This window comes from Capra hircus, chromosome 2 (genome assembly GCF_001704415.2).
Source record: "Capra hircus breed San Clemente chromosome 2, ASM170441v1, whole genome shotgun sequence".
Classification (NCBI taxonomy): Eukaryota; Metazoa; Chordata; class Mammalia; order Artiodactyla; family Bovidae; genus Capra; species Capra hircus.
This window is the reverse complement of record NC_030809.1, coordinates 37,649,452-37,672,695: the sequence shown is the minus strand read 5'-3', so window position 1 is coordinate 37,672,695 and position 23,244 is coordinate 37,649,452. Positions and strand designations below refer to the sequence as shown.

At 41.3% G+C, this 23,244-nt stretch overlaps 1 protein-coding gene across 4 annotated transcripts in view; it reads right to left on the bottom strand.

Annotated features, from left to right (window-relative positions):
* The window catches only part of LANCL1 (LanC like 1), a 48,352-nt gene continuing 25,883 nt past the window's right edge, over positions 776–23,244 (bottom strand). For all 4 annotated transcript variants that reach the window (XM_005676490.3, XM_013972477.2, XM_013972484.2 and 1 more), the window contains exons 5-10: positions 16,485–16,620; positions 15,772–15,918; positions 14,041–14,223; positions 5,270–5,446; positions 4,732–4,804; positions 776–3,973 (exon numbers count right to left, since the gene is read on the bottom strand). In XM_005676490.3, coding sequence (XP_005676547.1) covers positions 3,897–3,973; positions 4,732–4,804; positions 5,270–5,446; positions 14,041–14,223; positions 15,772–15,918; positions 16,485–16,620 — 793 coding nt within the window. In that variant the 3' untranslated portion in view covers positions 776–3,896. The remainder of the gene's footprint in view (positions 3,974–4,731; positions 4,805–5,269; positions 5,447–14,040; positions 14,224–15,771; positions 15,919–16,484; positions 16,621–23,244) is intronic.

The following is a 23,244-nucleotide window of genomic DNA, read 5'->3' as shown; positions in this document are numbered from 1 at the left end:
TTGAAATGTAATCCTGTGAAGAGGTAGGGGGAATGCTCCACACATCACTTTGGAGTCTCTGGGTGGCCTCTGCAGAACACCGTCCTCTCCACAGTCCTGTGCCCACATCCAAAGATGAGGTGCCCTCATCTCTACCTTCATTTGATCAAAGGAGCAAAATAAAAATAACTGAATTTAGCCTTAGTAATATAAGTCATTCAAATGATAGACAAGGGGAATGAAGGGCATTTTAATCAGAGGTACAGAGAACAAAATATAACTTGGGGATGGAAACAAGTATTTTATAATTTGGCAAATTCTGGTGTGCTAAGTGACACTAAATGGCTGAGTCATGAAAGGAAGTAGTACAGTCATGCCAGGTGACTGAGCAGAACTCCTTTCCAACCTCTGTACACACATTTTATAATCATGCCTCATTTAATCTCCCCCTCCATTCAAAGTACCCTTCAGAACCAGTCAGCAGGGAAATCAACTTCTAGAATGAGACTTTTATTAACCACAGGGTGGATTCTCATATGTATGGGATGGTTAATATACTGCCCTACTTGAAGCCTAGTAGATTCTTCTTAATTCTATTAATGATCATATTTTAAAATGCTTTTCTCTAATAAATCTTTATATTCATAAAGTACTTCAAATCTTGTTTGACTCAACAATGAAGAAAAAGTCAGCAGCAAGTTCTAGGGAATGAGTATAAAGAAAAAGCCATCATTTACTACTGAAAGAAAATATTTCTTAAGTTTAAACCAGAGCAAATAAGAAGCACATGACAATGGATGGTTGTAATAAAATTTTATTGAGAACCAGTATGATAAATCCTTTATAGAACATAGAAATACATACAATTCCAGCCCTTTCCAATAAATGGCAATGTAACATTGGCGTAGGATTCCTGAATATCCCAAACGCTTTGTTTTGTACCTGTAGGAGAGAAACAGTTCTACAGCTTAACAACACAGAAGTGGGGTGCTCTGACCTATTTAGGGTGGGCAGCACTGGAGACAGAATTCGGCATGGATAAAGGAGGACTACAAATGAGTTCAAGTGGCTGAAAGAGTAGATGAATAAATATTCAATCTTCTCATCGTGTATTTCAAATTCAGTCAAGAGAAGGCAAGGCATTATAAAATCAGACACAAATTAACTTGAGGACACCTGAGCAAAGCATATCTCTCAATTAAGTTATACAGGGACACTGTAATAAAAGAGAGAAAATGGCCACTTTTACCTAAAACTCTACCTACCGTGAAGGCTTTTGATGCCAAATAATTGGAACTGACATCAAAGATGAAAAGGGAGTCAAATGACTCTAAGGATTAAAGGCTGACTTCTTGATGGGACCACAGATCAATAGGATTGATGTAAATAATGGATGTGACATTCACAGACACACACGGGAGGATAAACGGATACTGCCTGACACAGCTTTACGGTTCTACTACCTAGTTTTTACATAGAGATAAAAGATACTACTGAGTTTTCTGGAAAGCAATTTTGAGAAAATTTTCATTTTGTTTTGCTTTTTTAACAAAGAGAAAAATATCTGAGGGAAAAATGATATAACAGAAACAGAACTGAAATGATGCCTCTTCCTTTCAAAACTAAGAAAACTAGTATAAAATTTCAGTTTCTACCATGGTGTTAGGTTATTATACCCTTTGCCTGAGTTTAAAAGCCGATCAAACTTTCTGAGCTAGTAAACATAAATAAAACAAACAATGGCACAAGTATAAAATCTTGCCTGTTTAATAACTGATAACTTAATCAGGTCAATATTGATAAATTTGCTAATGGATGACAGTAGCTAAACTGCAATCCAAATACAAACAAGAATCTTATTCAAAATGTTCTACTCCCTGCCTTGATGTCTTCCTGGTGAAGTGAAGTGAAGTTGCTCAGTCGTGTCCAACTCTGTGACCCCATGGACTGTCCAGGCTCCTCTGTCCATGGGATTTTCCAGGCAACAGTCCTGGAGTGGATTGCCATTTCCTTCTCCAGGGGATCTTCCCGACCCAGGGATCGAACCCAGGTCTCCTGCTTTGGAGTTAAAACTAATTAAGATGTTTGGTGAAGCACTGTGATCACTGTCCTCTGGTTAGTAGGAAGTGTTTTCTGTTCTTTTTCCCTTGGTTAGTAAATACAGTAGCTAAAAGTGCAGGTAGAGTACAGTAAGACATTTAACTAAACCATACGGGCTCTATTCTTTCAAGTTGGACACCCATCCAAAGGCAAATTAGCTTTACAGTGAATGCTGACACCTCTGAAATGCTCATGCTCATGAGAAAGGCAAAGCTGGCCCACAGCTTACCAGCAGCACTTCAAAATCTGAGAGGCACAAGGTTGTTCACACTAACACAAGTCACAGAATAAGCTAATCCTGGGAATTGAGCCAGTGGACTGTGTCTTAGATCCCACTGTCGTTGGCCTTTAAAGGGTCAGGTAGTTTCCAACAATATTAGCTATTTTGGTGCTACATGGAAAATAATAGGGGATTTCTACCCACAGGAACCAACATACACTCAGTGGGAATTTGGTTCAAAGTTCCAGTTAAAAATAGCATATTTTTGTGACCGAGAGAGTTGTGAAATAGGCACATTTAAAATTCTTAGACCCTGTTTTTTAAAGTGGCGAAATGTTTCAAAATCAGTCGATATACATAGAGAAGATGAAACAAGCCTGGGAAAATCAGCAATGGAAGAAGGAGGGATGGGAGCTGCTAAGTCAAAACATTGGCACAGAATTTAAAGCACCAGGAATTCTTCACCTACCATATAAATAACCAATCCTGAGGGCTCAGAAATTGACTGTTAAAGCCTAGAGTATGCAAAGAGACAAAAGTCATTTGTTCTAAGAACGATCACTGGGTAATACTGTCTCAATAAACGGCATTTCTATCAAAAGCATAGCGATTCTGCCATATAGCATCCCTCCCCCTCTTTAAACAAGTAGAATGCTTTACTATTTAGTGAAAAGACCAACATCTAGATAGATAGGAAGGAAAATATCTCATGGCTTGTATCAAGCAGGCAACACTTTACAAAGCATAGTCTTTTCAAGATAAGTAAAACACAAGCTAAAGTTTAGAAGGTCAGTCAGAAAGGGTGGACTCAAATCCTGGGTCATATATATTCACACATAGAAATCTCATTTCCTGATCTTACTAATTCCAAAGAAGAAACACATTTATATTAAGTAATTCCAAAACATATTAGCTTATCTGAAAAAAACAAACTTTTTGTTAGCTTATCTTGAAATAACTATCAAATCATAATTTTCGTGTAACGACCATCCCATTTTAGAAGTTTTTGATAAAGGCGTTGGATTATAGAGCCTGAATGCTCTCCTAAAAGGGGTAAATTTGAAAGTACGTTTAGCTCTAGTTTAGATAAATACTGTGAATTTGAAAAATGGTGTTTCGGTCCCTAGCCCAGTTGACAGTTTTTCAAATTCTGTCCCCTTTCATAACCACTTAGAGAAAAGCAAAGTCATAAAACTGTTATTAAAATACTAAAGAGAATAGGTAGAGGGCAATATCAAATAAGCAGCATGTTTTTATCTACATTTAGTTTCTTTTAAATATTTTTAGAACAGTAACAGATGATTATAGTCATAGCTTAAGTAAGAATACAATTGCCCCTAAGTTCTGAAATATATACATATATGCCCTCAAAGTACTATACATATCACCTACCCTCCCTTTAAGAGAAACTGAAGTTACTTAAGATTTCCTTGGATATTTTAAAATAAAAGTCAATAACAAAAAGGAACTGAACTAAAGACATATTCTGAAAAAACAGTCAACTAAACTACATACAGAGCTTGACTCTATTGTTGCTTTAGCGAAGGTTTGATAATAGAGGTGCATGCAGAGGTGCAACAGAGGGGGAACTTTCCTTTTATAGTTCAAATGCAGGGAACCTGGCTTTTGTGGGCACTAGGAGATCAGCCAAGAAATATATTGTTCCAGCCATTCCTGAAGGAAAAGAAAGAGTCAAAAGCTATTATACCAAAAGATGATATTTTTTATAGAGTGGCTTCATTTTGCAGGATAAACAACATGATGATATAATTTATATGATTTAAATGAAGTAGGTGTCTGTTTTTATATGTTGCAGCTCATTAGAGGGGATCACTAGTAAGGTGCCCAGCCTCTTTATGCAAGTAGAAGACAGCAGGGAGAGTGGAGCCAGACTGGTTTAAGACCCGGCCCTACCAGCTACCATATGTGAGCTCCTTCATCATGGCCTGACTTACCGCAGGCCATGAGCCTCAGATATCTCATCTATGACATGAGGATAATAATACATATTTCTGATGAGATAATTTATGATGACAATCTACAAAATGACTAGCATGTGCCTGGCTCCATAAACAGCAGTCATCATAATTACTACTATTGGATCCACGGTGGTCTGGGTGCTAATGGATTTTTATTTTTTATTTTTTTTTATTTTTTATTTATTTTTTTTTTTAATTTTAAATCTTAATTCTTACATGCGTTCCAAACATGAACCCCCTCCCACCTCCCTCCCACAACATCTCTCTGGGTCATCCCCATGCACCTGCCCAAGCAAGCTGCACCCTACGTCAGACTGAGTTACCATATTAGGAAATAAAGAAGTAGTTTAAGAAATAACTATAAAATTAATTTGTTGATAAAATATAACATATTACTAAGGAGAGAAGTGGATGCTGATATTATAAGGCAAATAAGTAATGTGTGGAAAATACCTTCAAAGAGGGAGAAGGGGGTGTCTGGTGTCCGGCATCCGTGTTCTCCATAATCTAAGCACCATTCAGCAAACTAAAACGAGACCAAGTTAAATAATTGAAATGATTTCTTCTAGAGACTCCTGAAAGTTGACAGAGGTTGTCTCTAAGATTTACTCTGAAAAGACAAAAACTATTCTCAAGGCAGGGAAAGGGTTTAACCCAGAGAAATGGATGGTCTAAAAAGAAACTACAAAGCATGGGAGGAATTTAATGAGTTTCTGAGTCACGTCTCCAGGGCTATCATAGAAGAAAGGAACAAAACCACCTTACAGCTCCCAGCAAACACAACATCCCCCGCCAATGCTGTTGAGTAGCATTATATCCTTTAAAAAAAACAAAAACAAACACCTAATTCAGTTGAATGGTTTTTCTTAAACTGTGTTTGTTCTATAGACTTATGGTTTAAAAAAATAAATGAATTAAATCAGATTAACCAGAGCCACTACGATAACCTCCTGGGCAAAGGTGTGCTCTGTTTGACGGTCCTGAATCCTACCTTACAGGCCCTGTACAGGTACTTAGCATCCTGCGTGAGCTTGTACAGCGACAGGAAGGCGTAGGCATTCCCTGCAGTGCCGTGGCACAGCCCATACCCCTTCTTCAGCAAGCCGTACTGCCAGATCACGTCCGCACATTGATAGGCGTCATTGAGATACCGTTCTTCTTTGAACACCTGCAGAGTCAAGGGACTGAGTTTATTATAAGGGGTATAAAAGATACTTCTATTGACCTTCCTTCCTGATAGGAGAGAAAAGAAGATGGGAAAAGGGAGGAAGAGAAAGGGAGGTCGCTTAGTAAGAAAGGGTAAAAAAATTCAGAGACAGAGATATGTCATATTGGCGGGGAAAAATTAGAATAATTCATTAGCATTTTTTTTTGTTTTAAAATACATAACTGGACATGACTTTGTCCGTATGATCTAAGTTTTATATGCATATGTGTTTGTGTTGTTGCTGTTTTTTACTTGCTGAGTCTTTTTGGACTCTCTGTGACCCCATGGACTGCAGCCCACCAGGATCCTCTGTCCATGGGATTTCCCACATAAGAATGCTGGAGTGCGTTGCCATTTCCTTTTCCAAGTTATCTTCCCGACCCAGGGATCAAACCCATGTCTCTTGTATTGGCAAGTGGATTCTTTATCATGGAGCCACTGTGTTTGTATAACTGAATGTTACTGGTGAAGTAGCCTTATTTACTTGCAACTTGCTATTATCCTTAGTCACTTTGCAAAGGATAAACACTATCTTCTCTGTAACAATGATGCTCTTCACTATTAGGAAGTTTCTTATACCCTGGAGAAGAAACTGTTTATAAAATTAATTATAAAACACTATACTTTGCAGAAAAATAGAGATACATCTTTACAATCTTTTGTGACCTCCTAACTCTTGATTAAAGATGTGAAAAATATACGTGTGTGTGTGTGTGTGTGTCTGTGTGTGTGTATTTTTCCCATGCCATGTAGCTTGTGGGATCTTAGTTCCCCAACCAAGGACTGAACCAATATCCTCTGCAATAGGACACAGTCCCAACCACTGGACTGCCAGGGAATTCCTGAGAAATATTTTCTGAGTAGATATTTTTAATATCTCATTACAGTATAAAAGTAGAGCAAGACAGTTTAAAAAATTTTTGTATTATATTTGACTTTCTGAAGGCAAAATCTGACATACTAAGAGCTTATTCAGACCATAAGATGCCAGAGACTATTTAGAGTCTATAAAATTGTAATTTGTAGAACACGTACCAATGAACATCAATATCTTGGTTTACTTCCATTTTTTACCCCTCAAATAAAAACCTTTGCTTCTTTGATTATGGCTCTGTCATAACATGCTTTTTTAGAAGTGATACTTGCATTTTAAAAATTATGGTGAAATATATGTATGAAAGTTACCATTTTAATCATTTAAAGTGGACAATTCAATGGCATTAATTATATCCCCTGTGTTGTTTCAAGATGGTGAAAGAATAGGATGGGGAGGCCACTTTCTCCCCCACAAATTCATCAAAAGATCATCTGAATGCTTTCACAAAACAACTTTGAACACTGGCGGAGGACACCAGGCACCCAGAAAGGCAGCCCATTCTCTCTGAAAGGAGGTAGGACAAAATATCAAAGACAAAAAGAGAGACAAAAGAGTTAGGGATGGAGACCTGTCCTAAAAAGGGAGTCGTGAGGGAGAAATTTCCATACAGTAGGAAATCCTCTCACAATCTGTGGGGAGTTTTGGAATCTCAGGAAGCAACATAACCCGGAGAAAAGAAAAAACCAAACAAACCACAGAAAACATGCCTAACTGCAACTGCGGAAAAGAACTTCCCTGTGAAAGGCTCTAAGTGAAAGTGAAAGTGAAGTCGCTCAGTCGTGTCCGACTCTTTGCGACCTTGTGGACTGTAGCCCGCCAGGCTCCTCCGTCCCTGGGATTCTCCAGGCAAGAATACTGGAGTGGGTTGCCATTTTCCTTCTCCAGGGGATCTTCCTGACCCAGGGTTGAACCCAGGTCTCCCACATTGCAGGCAGATGCTTTAACCTCTCAGCCACCAGGGAAGCCCAACTAACACCTAATGCACAGTCTGGCCTGCTCACAGAACAAAGGATTGGGGGAATACCAAAGGAGAGCTAGCCCCCTGCACACTGGCCCCTGCCCGCCCAGAGGCAGAGAGGCAGGCTTGAGACAGAAGGCAAGGGCCTGCTGCAATCTCAGCCACAGAGATGGCATCTTCCACCAAACTGTGAGCAGGCTCCCAGCTGCTAACCAAGTCTTCCAGAGATTCTGGATGGTTGACACCTGCCAGGAGGGCTGCAGCCTGAGATCAGGTCTCCAGGGGAGACATACAGCACATCTGAAATGGTGCTCTTGTGGCACACCTGGGAAACCAAGTGGCCGGGACCGGGGAGGTGATTAAGACGCATGGCCCACCTGGGACAGTGCACTCACCAAGAACCTGGTTGTCTGAGCTGCCCAGATCTGGGAAGGGCACAAAACGCATGCCCAACCCACAGAGACTGAGCCAGAACTGTGTCTGAGTGTCTCCTGAGGAGGTATGGGTCAGCAGTGCCCTGCTGCAGGGGCAGGGGCTCTGGGTGCAGCAGACCTGGGTATGGCGTAAGCCCTCTTAGAGGAGGTTGCCAGTAACCCCACCATAGAACTACCAGAGCTTACACAGGATTGGGGAAAGAGACTCTTGGAGGGCACAAATAAAATCTTGCGCACACCAGGACCCAGGAGAAAGGAGCAGTGATCCCACAAGAAACTGACCCAGACATGCCCATGAGTGTCCAGGAGTCTCTGGCAGAGGCGTGGGTCGGTGGTGGCCTGCGGCAGGGTTGGGGGCACTGAGTGCAGCAATGCCCACATGGAACCTGCTGAAGGAGGTCACCATTATCTTCAAAATCTCCACCATAGTTTGGCCTCAGGTCAAGCAACAGAGAGAGAACACAGCCCAGCCCATCAACAAAAACTGGATTGAAGATTTACTGAACATGGCCCCACACATCAGAACAAGACCCAATTTCCCCCACAGTCAGTCTCTCCCATCAGGAAGCTTCCATAAGCCTCTTATCCTTATCTATCAAAAGGCAGATAGAATGAAAACCACAATCACAGTAAACTAACCAATCTGATCACATGGACCACAGCCTTGAACAGCTCAATGAAACTATAAGCCAGTCTGTAGGGCCACCCAAGATGGACGGGTCATGGTGGAGAGTTCTGACAAAAAGTGGTCCACTGGAGAAGGGAATGCAAACCACTTCAGTATTCTTGCCTTGAGAACCCCATGAATGGTATGAAAAGGCAAAAAGATAGGACAGTGAAAGATGAAATCCCCAGGTCAGTAGATGCCCGATATGCTACTGGAGAAGAATGGAGAAATAACTCCAAAAAGAATGAAGAGATGGAGCCAAAACAAACATAAGACCCAGTTGTGGATGTGAAGGGTGATGGAAGTAAAGTCCGATGCTGTAAAGAGCAATATTGCATAGGAACCCTGAATGTTAGGTCTATGAATCAAGGCAAATTGGAAGCGGTCAAACAGGAGATGGCAAGAGTGAACATCGACATTTTAGGAATCAATGAACTAAAATGAACTGGAATGGGTGATTTAACTCAGATGACCATTATATCTACTAATGCAGGCAAGAATCCCTTAGAAGAAATGGAGTAGCCACCACAGTCAAGAGAAAGAGTCCAGAATGCAGTACTTGTATGTAATCTCAAAAACGACAGAATGATCTCTGTTCATTTCCAAGGCAAACTATTCAATATAATGGTAATCCAAGTCTATGCCCTGACCAGTAATGATGAAGACGCTGAAGTTGAACAGTTCTATGAATACCTATAAGACCTTCTAGAAGTAACCCCCCAAAAAATGTCCTCTTCATTATAGGGTCTGGAATGCAAAAGTCGGAAGTCAAGAGCTACCTGGAATAACAGGCAAATTTGGCTGTGGAATACAAAGAAGCAGGTCAAAGGCTAACAGAGTTGTGCCAAGGGAATGCACTGGTCATAGCAACACCCTCTTCCTTCAACACAAGAGAAGACTCTACACATAGACATCACCAGATGGTCAATACCGAAATCAAACTGATTATAGTCTTTGTAGCCAAAGATGGAGACAAAACAAAGATGGAGTCAGCAAAAACAAGAATGGGAGCTGACTGTGGCTCAGATCATGAACACCTATTTGCCAAATTCAGACTGAAACTGAAGAAAGTAGGGAAAACCACTAGACCATTCAGGTATGACCTAAATCAAATCCCTTACGATTATACAGTGAAAGTGACAAATAGATTCAAGGGATTAGAACTGACAGACTGCTTGAAGAACTATGGACAGAGGTTTGTGACACTGTACAGGAGGCAGTGATCAAGACCATCCCCAAGAAAAAGAAATGCAAAAAGGCAAAATGGCGGTCTGAGGAGGCATTACAAATAGCTGAGAAAAGAAGAGAAGCTAAAGGCAAAGGAGAAAAGGAAAGATATACCCATTGGAATGCAGAGTTCCAAAGAATAGCATGGAGAGATAAGAAAGCCTTTCTCGGTGATCAATGCAAACAAATAGAGGACAACAACAGAATGGGAAAGACTAGAGATCTCTTCAAGAAAATCAGAGATACCAAGGGAACATTTCATGCAAAGTTGAGCACAATAAAGGACAGAAATGGTATGGACCTAACAGAAGCAGAAGATATTAAGAAGAGGTGGCAAGAATACACAGAACTATACAAAAAAGATCTTCATGACCCAGAAACCATGATGGTGCGATCACTCACCTAGAGCCAGACATCCTGGAATGCGAAGTCAAGTGGGCCTTAGGAAGCATCACTATGAACAAAGCTAGTGGAAATGATAGAATTCCAGCTGAGCGATTTCAAATCCTAAAAGATGATGCTGTGAAAGTGCTGCACTCAGTATGCCAGCAAATTGTGCATATTGAGTCTTCATTCCAATCCCAAAGAAAGGCAATGCCAAAGAATGTTCAAACTACTACACAAATGCACTCATCTCGCACGCTAGCTAAGTAATGCTCAAAATTCTCCAAGCCAGGCTTCAACAGCACGTGAACTGTAAACTTTCAGATGTTCAAGCTTGTTTTAGAAAAGGCACAGGAACCAGAGATTAAATTGCCAACATCCGTTGTATCATCGAAAAAGCAAGAGAGTTCCAGAAAAACATCTACTTTTGCTTTACTATGCCAAAGCCTTTGACTGTGTGAATCACAACAAACTGGAAAATTCTTAAAGAGATGGGAATACCAGACCACCTTACCTGCTTCCTGAGAAATCTGTATGCAAGTCAAGAAGCAACAGTTAGAACTGGACATGGAACAACAGACTGGGAACAAGACTGTTTCCAAATCGGGAAAGGAGTACGTCAAGGCTGTATATTGTTACTCTGCTTATTTAACTTATATTCAGAGTACATCATGTGAAATGCCCGGCTGGATGAAGCCCAAGCTGGAATCAAGATTGCTGGGAGAAATATCAATAACCTCAGGTATGCTGATGACACCACCCGTATGTCAGAAAGTGAGGAACTAAAGAGCGTCTTGATTAAAGTCAAAGAGGAGAGTGAAAAAGTTGGCTTAAAACTCAACATTCAGAAAACTAAGATCATGGCATCTTAGTTCATGAAGTGACTGTCCTATCACTTCATGGCTAATAGACGGGGAAGCAATGGAAACACTGAGAGACTTTATTTTGGGGGGTTCCAAAATCACTGCAGGTAGTGACTGCAGCCATGAAATTAAAAGACGCCTGCTCCTTGGAAGAAAAGTTATGACCAACCTAGACAGGATATTAGAAAGCAGAGACATTACTTTACCAACAAAGGTTCATCTAGTCAAAGCTACGGTTTTTCCATTAGTCATGTATGGATGTGAGAGTTGGACTATAAAGAAAGCTGAGCACTGAAGAATTGATGCTTTTGAAGTGTGGTGTTGGAGAAGACTCTTGAGAGTCCCTTGGACTGCAAGGAGATCCAACCAGTCCATCCTAAAGGAAATCAGTCCTGAATATTCACTGGAAGGACTGATGCTGAAGCAGAAACTCCAATACTTTTGGCCCCCTGATGCCAAGAACCAACTCATTGGAAAAGACCCTGATGCTGGGAAAGACTGAAGGCAGGAGGAAAAGGGGATGACAGAGGATGAGATGGTTGGATGGCATCACTGATGCAATGGACATGAGTTTGAGTAGGCTCCAGTAGTTGGTGATGGACAAGGAAGACTGGCGTGCTGCAATCCGTGGGTTTGCGAAGTTGGACATGACTAACAGACTGAACTGAACTGATGTTGTATTAATACAACCATCACCATTATCTATTTCCAAAACCTTTTCAACATCCCAAACAGAAACTCTGCACCCATGAAGTAATCATCCTCACCTTTCTGGGCCTTGGTAACTCTTGCGCTCTTCTCTCATTATGAATATGCCTATTTCACATATCTCACATTAACCATCACAGCATGTAAGTGGAGTCATACTGGATCTGCCCTTTCGTTTCTGGCGTGTTTCACTTGGCATCATGTTTCCAACGTTCATGCATGTTGTGGTATGGATCAGAAGTTAATTATTTTCTAGGGATAAATCATACTGTTGCATGTAGACACCGTATTTTGCCCACCCATTTATCTGCTGATGGACACTTGGATTGTTTCCACTTTTTGGCTTCTGTGAACAAAGCTGCTAGGGAACACTGGTGTACATATATCTGTTTGAAACCTCATTTTCACTTCTTTTGGGTATATACCAAGGAGTGGAATTACTTTACTAGCGTGTGAGATGAGTGCAATTGTGCATATTTCCCATTCTGTTGTAAAGTAATGCTCAAAATTCTCCAAGCCAGGCTTCAGCAACACGTGAACCATGAACTTCCAGATGTTCAAGCTGGTTTTAGAAAAGGTAGAGGAACCAGAGATCAAATTGCCAACATCCGCTGTATCATCGAAAAAGCAAGAGAGTTCCAGAAAAACATCTATTTCTGCTTTATTGACTATGCCAAAGCTTTTGACTGTGTGGATCACAATAAACTGTGAAAAATTCTGAAAGAGATGGGAATACCAGACCAACTGACCTGCCTCTTGAGAAACCTATATGCAGGTCAGGAAGCAACAGTTAGAACTAGACATGGAACAAGAGACTGGTTCCAAATAGGAAAAGGAGGATGGCACCCCACTCCAGCACTCTTGCCTGGAAAATCCCATGGATGGAGGAGCCTGGTGGGCTGCAGTCCATGGGATCACTAACAGTCAGACATGACTGAGCGACTTCACTTTCACTTTTCACTTTTATGCATTGGAGAAGGAAATGGCAACCCACTTCAGTGTTCTTGCCTGGAGAATCCCAGGGACGGGGGAGCCTGGTGGGCTGCCGTCTGTGGGGTCGCACAGAGTCAGACATGACTGAAGGGACTTGGCAGCAGCAGTAGCAGTAGCAGCAAGGCTGTATAGTGTCAACCTGCTCATTATCTTATATGCAGAGAACATCATGAGAAACGCTGGGCTGGAAGAAGCTCAAGCTGGAATCAAGATTGCCGGGAGAAATATCAATAACCTCAGATATGCAGATGACACCACCCTTATGGCAGAAACTAAAGAGGAACTAAAAAGCCTCTTGATGAAAGTGAAAGAGGAGAGTGAAAAAGTTGGCTTAAAGCTCAACATTCAGAAAACGAAGATCATGGCATCCGGTCCCATCACTTCATGGGAAATAGATGGGGAAACAGTTGAAACAGTGTCAGACTTTAGTTTTTTGGGCTCCAAAATCACTGCAGATGGTGATTGCAGCCATGAAATTAAAAGATGCTTACTCCTTGGAAGAAAAGTTAAGACCAACCTAGATAGCATGTTGAAAAGCAGAGACATTACTTTGCCAACAAAGGTCCGTCTAGTCAAGGCTATGGTTTTTCCAGTGGTCATGTATGGTTGTGAGAGCTGGACTGTGAAGAAGGCTGAGCGCCAAAGAATTGATGCTTTTGAACTGTGGTGTTGGATAAGACTCTTGAGAGTCCCTTGGACTGGAAGGAGATCCAACCAGTCCATTCTGAAGGAGATCAACCCTGGGATTTCTTTGGAAGGAATGATGCTAAAGCTGAAACTCCAGTACTTTGGCCACCTCATGCAAAGAGTTGACTCATTGGAAAAGACTCTGATGCTGGGAGGGATTGAGGGCAGGAGGAGAAGGGGACGACAGAGGATGAGATGGCTGGATGGCATCACTGACTCGATGGATGTGAGTCTGAGTGAACTCAGGGAGTTGGTGACGGACAGGGAGGCCTGGCGTGCTGCAATTCATGGGGTCGCAAAGAGTCGGACACGACTGAGCGACTGAACTGAACTGAACGGAAGGAGTGGAATTGCTTGAGCATATGTTTAATCCTGTGTTTAATTTTTTGATGAACTGCCAAACTGCTTTTTATAGTAGCTGTGCCATTTTATATTGCCACCAGCAATGTCCAGGGAGAATCTTTTCTATTTTTAATTGATCTCCTGGGATATTTATGTTGTCTTTGCCTCTAAGACTATAGATCTTGGCTACTCTACCTGTCAAGTGAAGTGGTTCCTTGTTCTGTGAAATAACGTGTGCTATGGTATAAAAGGATACTGTGAGAATGAATTATAATTCATATAGCCAAGTGAGTTTAGGTCCAACAAATGGTTTGTCTATGTATCCTTGAAGAATTATACAGAAAACTAATTAAGGTGATAGAATTTTATATTCTGTTTGCTAACTTATTTCTAAAAATGAGAAAATTCATGTTACCTTATAGGCCTGAATGAGCATGTAGATTACCCCGGGAGCTCCGTGGCACCAGTGGACGAGCAGATCACGACTGTCATCCACACAAGGAGGGTAATTGCCTGAAGGGAATTTCAGTTGGCAGACATAGTCTACACTGGGCTTGACCAAATTATGTAGCTTCGCATGGCTCACTTGAAGGCTGGGCTAAGAACAAGAATGGGAATTATTAGTTTTGCTGAAACAAACAGTCCTTTTTAACACTCAAAGTGAAAGTGTTAGTCACTCAGTCCTGTCAGACACTTTGCTCAGGGATGGGTTTAAAAAGAGAGGAAAAGATGACCAAAATGAATTGGAAGTCATTAAATGGTTTTGGATTCCAGCCAATTTTTTCACTTACTGGGACAAATCAAAATTAGATTATCAGTTTACATCTGGAACCTTATATACATATTATTTTCAATATTTATTTTTATCTAGATACATATAAAAATTTCCAAAGCCAATGCTTAAGAATGTGAGCTAAGAGAAGTTTCCTAAGGTCTTATTACCTTAAGCACCTTTAAGGACCACAAAGAGAAGCATTAGACAAATCAGGTACAACTTTCATCTAAAGTAGTAGAGGTGATAGTTTAGTCGCTAAATCATGTCAGACTCTTTGAGACCCCATGGACTGTAGCCCATCAGGCCCCTCTGTCCGTGGGATTTCCCAGGCAAGAATACTGGAGTGGGTTGTCATTTCCTTCTGCAGGGAATATTCCCGACCCAGGTATCGAACCTGGGTCTCCTGCATTACTGGAGTGGGCTGCAGTGCCCTCCTCCAGGGGATCTTCCAAACTAGGGATTCAACCCAGGTCTCCCACATTGCAGGCAAATTCTTCACTGTCTGAGCCACCAGGGAAGCCCAAGAATACTGGAGTGGGTAGCCTATCCCTTCTCCAGGGGATCTTCCTGACCCAGGAACAGAACTGGGGTCTCCCACATTGCAGGCAGATTCTTTACCAGCTGAGCTACCAGGGAAACCCCGGAACATAGCATATTCAGCTATTTTTCAGGTAAATAACACAAAATCCATTGAAAAGGCTCCTTAGTTTTGCTCTCTAACTGCGCCTTAGGCAGCAGATCCTTCCTTGTTTTCTACTGATTTTGTTCTTACTCCTGGAACTTCTTTCAATGGATGTGCCTTATAATGAGGAGCAGTATTAATTCAAGGCATCTGCTGAAAGAGCAGAGCAGAGCAGAGGGCACTTCATATAGAAGAACAGGTCAAACACTTACTCTGCACAAGTGGCATGAGGTGGGCAAGTGTGGTCACCTACAAATCAAACATCATCTCAAAGCACAGTGCCTTTTACATTAATACACTTCAAATACATTTTGGCAAGCACTGTTGTTATTAAGTCATTGCATTGTGTCTGACTCTTTGTAACCCCATGGACTGTAGCCCGGCAGGCTCCTCTGTCTACGGGATTTCCCAGACAAGAATACTATAGTGGGTTGTAATTTCTTTCTCCAGGGGATCTTCCTGACCCAGGGATCGAACCTGTGTCTACGGCATTGGCAGGCAGGTTCTTTACCACTGAGGCACCAGGGAAGCCCTTGGCAGGCACTACTCTTGTTTGTCTAGGCCAGGTAATCACCGGAAGAGTGATGCGGCAGTTGACAGAATGAAAAAACTGAGCTGGAGCACTTGTCTTCTCACCCTAGATAGTAGAGTAGGACCCACATTCTAGTTTCATCATCACCACCTCTTACCTGCATCAGGTAGTAATAAATTCCTGCCAGGCCATGAGCAGCCCCCACATAATATTCTTGGTACCATTCATACATCAGTGGAGTCTTTCCTGTGAACCTTCTCTTTCTAGCTAGGTCTTCTCCAGAAGTTAAGACTGTTTCACAAATCTACAGAGAGAAACCCAACCAGAATAAGGAAGGAATTAGAATGGAGTCAAGGGATTTTTGCTAACAGGTACTGGGGAACATGGCAAGTTAGACATCACCTATGGCCATGAATGGGCACAGTTTGACTCTGTACTCAGAGAAGCACATGGGATTATTCTGCCTCAAGGAGGGAGAGTCTGGAAGATTTTGAACTCTTTTTTTACTACAGCTCATAAGAATTCACCTGTCAAAGGAAAGCAAAACTCCCTCAGGAACAGAAGGAACACCTACACCTCAGAGGTCAGCTGTGGCCCTTATCTTCCTCTGAATGGCCCCTGAACTCTCACATGGAGCAGCTGGACTTCTTACCCTGAGTCACTGCCTTCAGGGTTAGGGCTAGGGTTAGGGTTAGGGTTAGCACCCCATGTGAAGCTGGTGGTGCTGGGATCATGCCTGACCTTCAGAGGTCAAGATACACCTTCCCGGCCAGCTGCCTGGGATGTGCTGACGAGGGAAACAAAACCAACAGTTTAGGCAGACAGGAAGTGGGATCCTAAAAAGATGCCAGAAAGCACAAAACGTGGTACCTGCTGAATATGGCTCTGAGGAATCTTTTCCTCTCCAAAGTTCTTATTCACAAACAGAAGAGCACTGATGTAGCCCATTCGTCCATAGAGCATTTCACTTGGAGCATGGGGATCAATCTTATTTAAGTGAATTAGCCTGGGAATAAAAATACATGCCTAAGATAATGTGAAAGGGATTGGTTACTTAAAAATGGTACAATTAAAACACACACGTACAAATATATATAGAGAGTTATATATATATATATATATATACACATATGTGGGATTATTTATACTAAATATAGAAAATATAATATTTAAATATATTTACATAAAATGTATTTAATTATATTTGCATATAAATTATATTAGTATACTCTAAATATTAAGTAGGCTGGGCCAGACCATAAATGGGTAATCAGGGGTCAGTGATTAACCATCAACTACATTTCTTTTCTTCAGTTCACAAGGGAAGTGACAAACAAAAACTCAAAGAATGAAGGAACACATGATTATGGCTGGGACCACCTACAGTTTCCCTAGCCCCTCATGGCAGTATACCCGGAGACCAGCAATTGACATCCGAGAAGCCAAGAACTACTGGGTATTATAACATTCAGTTTGAGGAAATGACAAAAGTCAACACTCAAAGGGCCATCCGTTTCCATAAAATGAAATGCCTGCTGCACCCCAGTTATCGCCTTTCCTGGTTTACTTCTGAAATGTGTCATCTGGCCTGGCTGAAGTGTTTGTAGCAGCCTGATCCACCACTATCAGTTACACATACAGACAGCACAAAGGGATCACTCAGGCTCCGTTTCCTCGGTCTCCCAGCATCTAGTCCTTCCTTTCAGAAATAACCCTGGTTACCAATTTATTGTATATTCCGAGAATTATTTTATGCACAGATAAGAATACATAAACTTATTCATAAACATATTTCCCCAAATATTTTGTGACTCTACTTAACAATTCATCTAGCCAATCATTCCTGATCAGCACACACAGAGTAATCTTCTTTATCATAGGTGCATAGTATTCCACTGAATGATTATAATTTATTAGTTCCCTATTGATAGACTCAGTTCAGCTTCCCACCCAAAAGAGTTATTTTTGGTTCTGGTCCCAGGCGAGATGGAGTAAGCATATATCATCCTGCCTCTCACAGCACAAGTAGGTCCAAAACCTCCAGATAATGTGTGAAGCTGTTTAAAAACCCTGAAAAGTAAACAGTAGCCGGCAGAATGGGGATGACCAGAGTGTACTGCCAAACCAGTGGTGAGTTTACCACATTTTCCCCTCTGCTATTTCCCTGGCCTGAACTCAGTGCTGCTTGAAGCCTGGAAGTGTGCATCACTGGGCTGAAAGAGTCCTGGAAGAAGCCCTTCAGTTCTGTCTCAGAAAAGAAGAGGAAAGGGAACCCTTAACAGCAGAGACTGGTAAAAAACTTCATTCTTCTATTCACTCCCCAGGCCACAAGCAATCTCATGCTGGCAGCAGAAGTGAAGGCAACTGGAGCCTACAGGGGCCAAAATTCTGAGAGAGGGACCTGTCCACACAGATTGGAGAGGCTGCAGTCCCAGGAATGTTGACGGGGCAGGAGGCCCTTTGCCTCACTTCTCTTTCCAGCCCCCCCATCACTTGAACCTCCAGATGCAGGCACAATCGGGGGAAGTGTGTGGCTGAGTAGGGTAACCGAAGCCTTGGGGAACCAGAAAGTAGGTGGAGTTCACTGAGGGATAAGAGCAAAGAGAAGCAGCTATACTTGTCGTCTGAACTCTGACAATGAATTTTTTTTTCTTTTTCTCTTTTGGTGGGGGGGGGGGGGAGGAAATATGATAGTGAGGGAAAATGTCCATGCTATTTTACATTTTTCATCACATTAAATTTTGAAAGCACATCTCAATTATCCCTAAATTATCCTATAAATTCAATGTGAGATCATTTTAATTCTTAAAATGATTTAGGTTTTGATGAAACTTGACAAAATGATTTTGGTATACTAAAAAAGCAAGGAGGGAGAGAGTCAGGGGACTTCTGGAAAAGAGGAGTAATGAGAGGACATTAGTCTTACCAAAAAAAAAAAAAAAAAATGATCTCATCATCAGGTAGCTTATGATACTACACATGCTATTTAATCTCTATACTTCAAATTTCTCAACTATAAAATGAATGATGCCTTCCATTTTAAACATTTATTTTTAAAGCAGTAAAGTATAAATAATGCCTGCATATGTATATTATCTAACTTTAGTCTACATACTAAAAATGTTTAATAAGCATTTGAAGTAACAAAAAAATCATTCCCCTAGAGTGATTGGTTATATCTCAAGTATTTTATAAAGAAAGCTGAGCACCCAAAACTTTGATGCATTTGAACTGTGGTGTGGGAGAAGACTCTTGAGAGTCCCTTGGACTGTAAGGAGATCCAACCAGTCCATTCTAAAGGAGATCGGTCCCGGGCGTTTTTTGGAAGGAATGATGCTAAAGTTGAAACTCCATACTTTGGCCACCTCATGGGAAGAGTTGACTCACTGGAAAAGACTCTGAAGCTGGGAGGGATTGGGGGCAGGAGGAGAAGGGGACGACAGAGGATGAGATGGCTGGATGGCATCACTGACTTGATGGACGTGAGTCTGAGTGAACTCTTGGAGTTGGTGATGGACAGGGAGGCCTGGTGTGCTGTGATTCATGGGGTCGCAAAGAGTCGGACATGACTGAGCGACTGAACTGGACTGAAATGAACACAGTGTTCATAGGGCACTATTTACAATAGCCAAGACATGGAAGCCACCTCAGAGTCCAGGCATAGATGAATGGATGAAGAAGATGTAGCACATATATACAATGGAATATTACTCAGCCATAAAAAGGATGAAATAATGCCATCTGCAGCAACATGGATGGACCTAGACATTACCATACTAAATGAAGTAAGCTGGGCAGAGAAGGACAAATATTATATGATATCCCTTATATGTGGAATCTAAAAAATGATATAAATGAATTTATTTACAAAACAGAAACAGTCTCACAAACACAGTTAACAAACATATGTTTACCAAAGGGGAAAGGGTCGGGGAGGAATTAAATAGGAGTTTGGGGTTAACATATAAATACTACTAAAGATAAAATAGCCAATCAACAAGGATATACTATGTAGCACAGGGAACTCATATATATACAGATATATATATGTGTGTGTGTGTTGTGTGTGTGTGTATATATATACACACACAATCGTTTAATCACTAAGTTGTGTCTGACTCTTTTGTAACCCCATAGACTGTAGCCCACCAGGCTCCTCTGTCCATAGATTTCCCAGGTAAGAATACTGGAGTGGGTTGCCATTTCCTTCTCTAGGGGATCTTTCTGATCCAGAGATTGAACCTGTGTCTCCTGTTTAGCAGGCAGATTCTTTACCACTGAGCCACCTGGGAAGCCCATATGTATATAAAATCAAGTATACTTCAATAAGTGCTTCCCTGGAGGCTCAGACAATAAGAATCTGCCTGTAATGCTGGAGACCCAGGATTGATCCCTGGGTCAGGAAGATCCTCTGGAGAAGGGAATGGCCACCCAGTCCAATATCCTTGCCTGGAAAATTCCATGGACAGAGGAGCCTGTGGGCTGTAGTCCATGGGTCTCGCAAAGAGTCAGACACAACTAAGTGGCTAACACATGCTATACTTCAATAAAAATTTAAAACAAAAGTCAGAAAGGGAAAGACTAAAACAATTACTAAAACTAGGACTTTTAACATCATGCTTTAGATGCTATATTATTAAGACAAAATGAAGCAATGATAGCATTTATTGATCATAATGGTTATTTTATGTATTTTCAGAAACTCTCAAACCCAGAAGCACATCATTGAAGCTCCACTTATTTGTTTTGCTATGTGGATATTAATAGCAACCGATCTTTAGAAGAGACAAGTCATTGGAATGTCACTGAAGCAAGAATAAAGACATAAAAACAGGATAATTCTGTTCCACTCCTAGAAGTATTTCCCCAGTGTGTTACTGGGAAGAGTTTTTGCCTTTCATCATCAAAAGGTTTGTAACTTTTAAAAAAGAAGTCCTTTTCTTCTTCATCGCTACAAAGGAGAAAGGGTATACATTATCTGACCAGAAATCCAAAGTTTGTCACTCTGAGTACTAGCTTGAAAGCATGCTGTGTGTGAGGCTAAGTCACTTAACTGGGCATAAAACAGGCAATGCTCTTTATTCATGTAGTAGCACCAACTATCCCTGTGTAGAAGGAAGGGAGAAAACAAGTATGCTTGAATTATACTGCCTGTATGAATCAAGCAGTAGGAAGAACTGGCACTATTTGTTAGCTTCCTCTCCACTTGCCTCAGCCAACTGCCGGACAGCTTTGAACAAGAACACACCTATGTGTACACATTCCTTTCGGGGAGTCACAGACCTCTCCAAGAAAAGTATAAATGTTCTCTCCAGACTGAATATAATTCAGGAGTTTTCTATATACCCCCGGAAGCCCTAAGTTTCTCAAGATCCCAAAGCTAAGAAGCCCTACCTTAGGGAAACACTGATTTCTTTGGATTTCAATTTGTCTAAGGATTAATCCCAAAGGCCCTTTGGTTTCTAAAGCTCAAGATCATGGTTCTGGGAGACTGCTATATTAAGAAAATACAGGAATGGTAAGCTGAAATACAGTGCTGGCAGTGGACTACATGGATGGCACATGGAGAATATGAATGTCTCTGGACACAAAAGGACTGCGTGATGAGCTGAAGGTTAGGCACAAAGTAAAACAAGGAAGTGGGGGTGGTGGTTTAGTCGCTAGGTCGTGTCCAACTCTTGCAATCCCATGGACTGTAGCCACCAGGCTCCTCTGTCCACAGGATTTACCAGGCAAGAATGCGGGAGTGGGCTGCCATTTCCATCTCCAGGGGATCGTCCGGATCAGGAATCGAACGCAGGTCTCCTGCACTGCAGGCAGATTCTTTACCGACTGAGCTACCAGGGAAGCCTGGTAATCACAAGTTTAATAAACAGGTGAGCAGGTTTATTAAATAACCAATGTCATCAAGTAATTTTGTATTTCCTGAAGTTACACTGAAAAGACTGAAATTTTTCCTTTAAAAGGGAGGAGATGTGAAAGTAATTTATAAATAATTCTGTTTCTTTTTGGTCTGCCATGAACTTCAGGAATCTAAAAAATCAAACCTGAGGCCCAAAAGAGGTATTTTCCTATCATACACCTGCATTCTATATTTTTAACCTTAAGTCTATAAATAAAATATTGCTGAAATGTCATAAAAAATGATATAAATAACACCTTTAATATCAAAGTATCAAGAAAAAACAAATTTTATTCCAAGTGTTATATAATAATCCAGTATTAATAAATGGTATTCTTCCCCAAAGAGTGTTTCTTAGAACAATAGACCCTAAGATGTCCTGACATTGCCTGAGACAAGTGTGGCAAATTCTGCTCCCTAGAGTCACCTGAGTTTCCCGTGAGTTTAAAAGCTACTGAAGACTCTGAGCAGCCAGTAAAAGCACGCATATAATTTTAATTAGTATTTCCACACTGCATCTGAATACACAAATCTTGTTTTCATTTAATACCTAATAACATTCATCACTTATGAAACTATTACTATTTGGGTGTACATATTTTGAGAGAGGCTGACATTATACATAGAATATAAGTTCAGTTCAGTTAGTTGCTTAGTCGTGTCCGACTTTTTGTGACCTCATGGACTGCAGCACACCAGGCCTCCCTGTATATCACCAACTCCTGGAGGTTACTCAAACTCACGTCCATCGAGTTGGTGATACCATCCAACCATCTCAACCTCTGTTGTCCCCTTTTCCTCCTGCCTTCAATCTTTCCCAGCATCAGGGTCTTTTCTAATGAGTCAGTTCTTTGCATCAGGTGGCCAAAGTATTGGGGCTTCACCTTCAGCATCAGTCCTTCCCATGAGTATTCAGGACTGATTTCCTTTAGGATGGACTGGTTGGATCTCCTTGCAGTCCAAGGGACTCTCAAGAGTCTTTTCCAACACCACAGTTCAAAAGCATCAATTCTTCAGCACTCAGTTTTCCTTATAGTCCAACTCTCACACCCATACACGACTACTAGAAAAACCATAGCCTTGACTAGACGGACCTTTGTTGGCAAAGCAATGTCTCTACTTTTTAATATGCTGTCTAGGTTGGTCATAACTTTTCTTCCAAGGAGCAGGCGTCTTTTAATTTCATGGCTGCAGTCACTGACTTCAGTGATTTTGGAGCCCCCCCAAAATAAAGTCTTGTCACTGTTTCCATTGTTTTCCCATCTATTTTCTATGAAGTGATGGGACCAGATGCCATGATCTTAGTTTTCTGAATGTTGAGTTTTCAGCCAACTTTTTCACTCTCCTCTTTCACTTTCTTCAAGAGGCTCTTTAACTCTTCTTTGCTGTCTGCCATAAGGGTGGTGTCATCTGCATATCTGAGGTTATTGATATTTCTCCTGGCAATCTGATTCCAGCTTGTGCTTCATCCAGCCCAGCATTTCTCATGATGTACTCTGCATAGAAGTTAAATAAGCAGGGTGACAATATACAGCCTTGACGTACTCCTTTCTGATTTGGAACCAGTTTGTTGTTCCATGTCCAACTCTAACTGTTGCTTCTTGACCTGCATATAGATTTCTCAGGAGGCAGGTCGGGTGCTCTGGTATTTCCATCTCTTTAAGAATTTTCCATGGTTTGTTGTGATCTACATAGTCAAAGGCTTTGGCATAGTCAATAAAGCAGAAG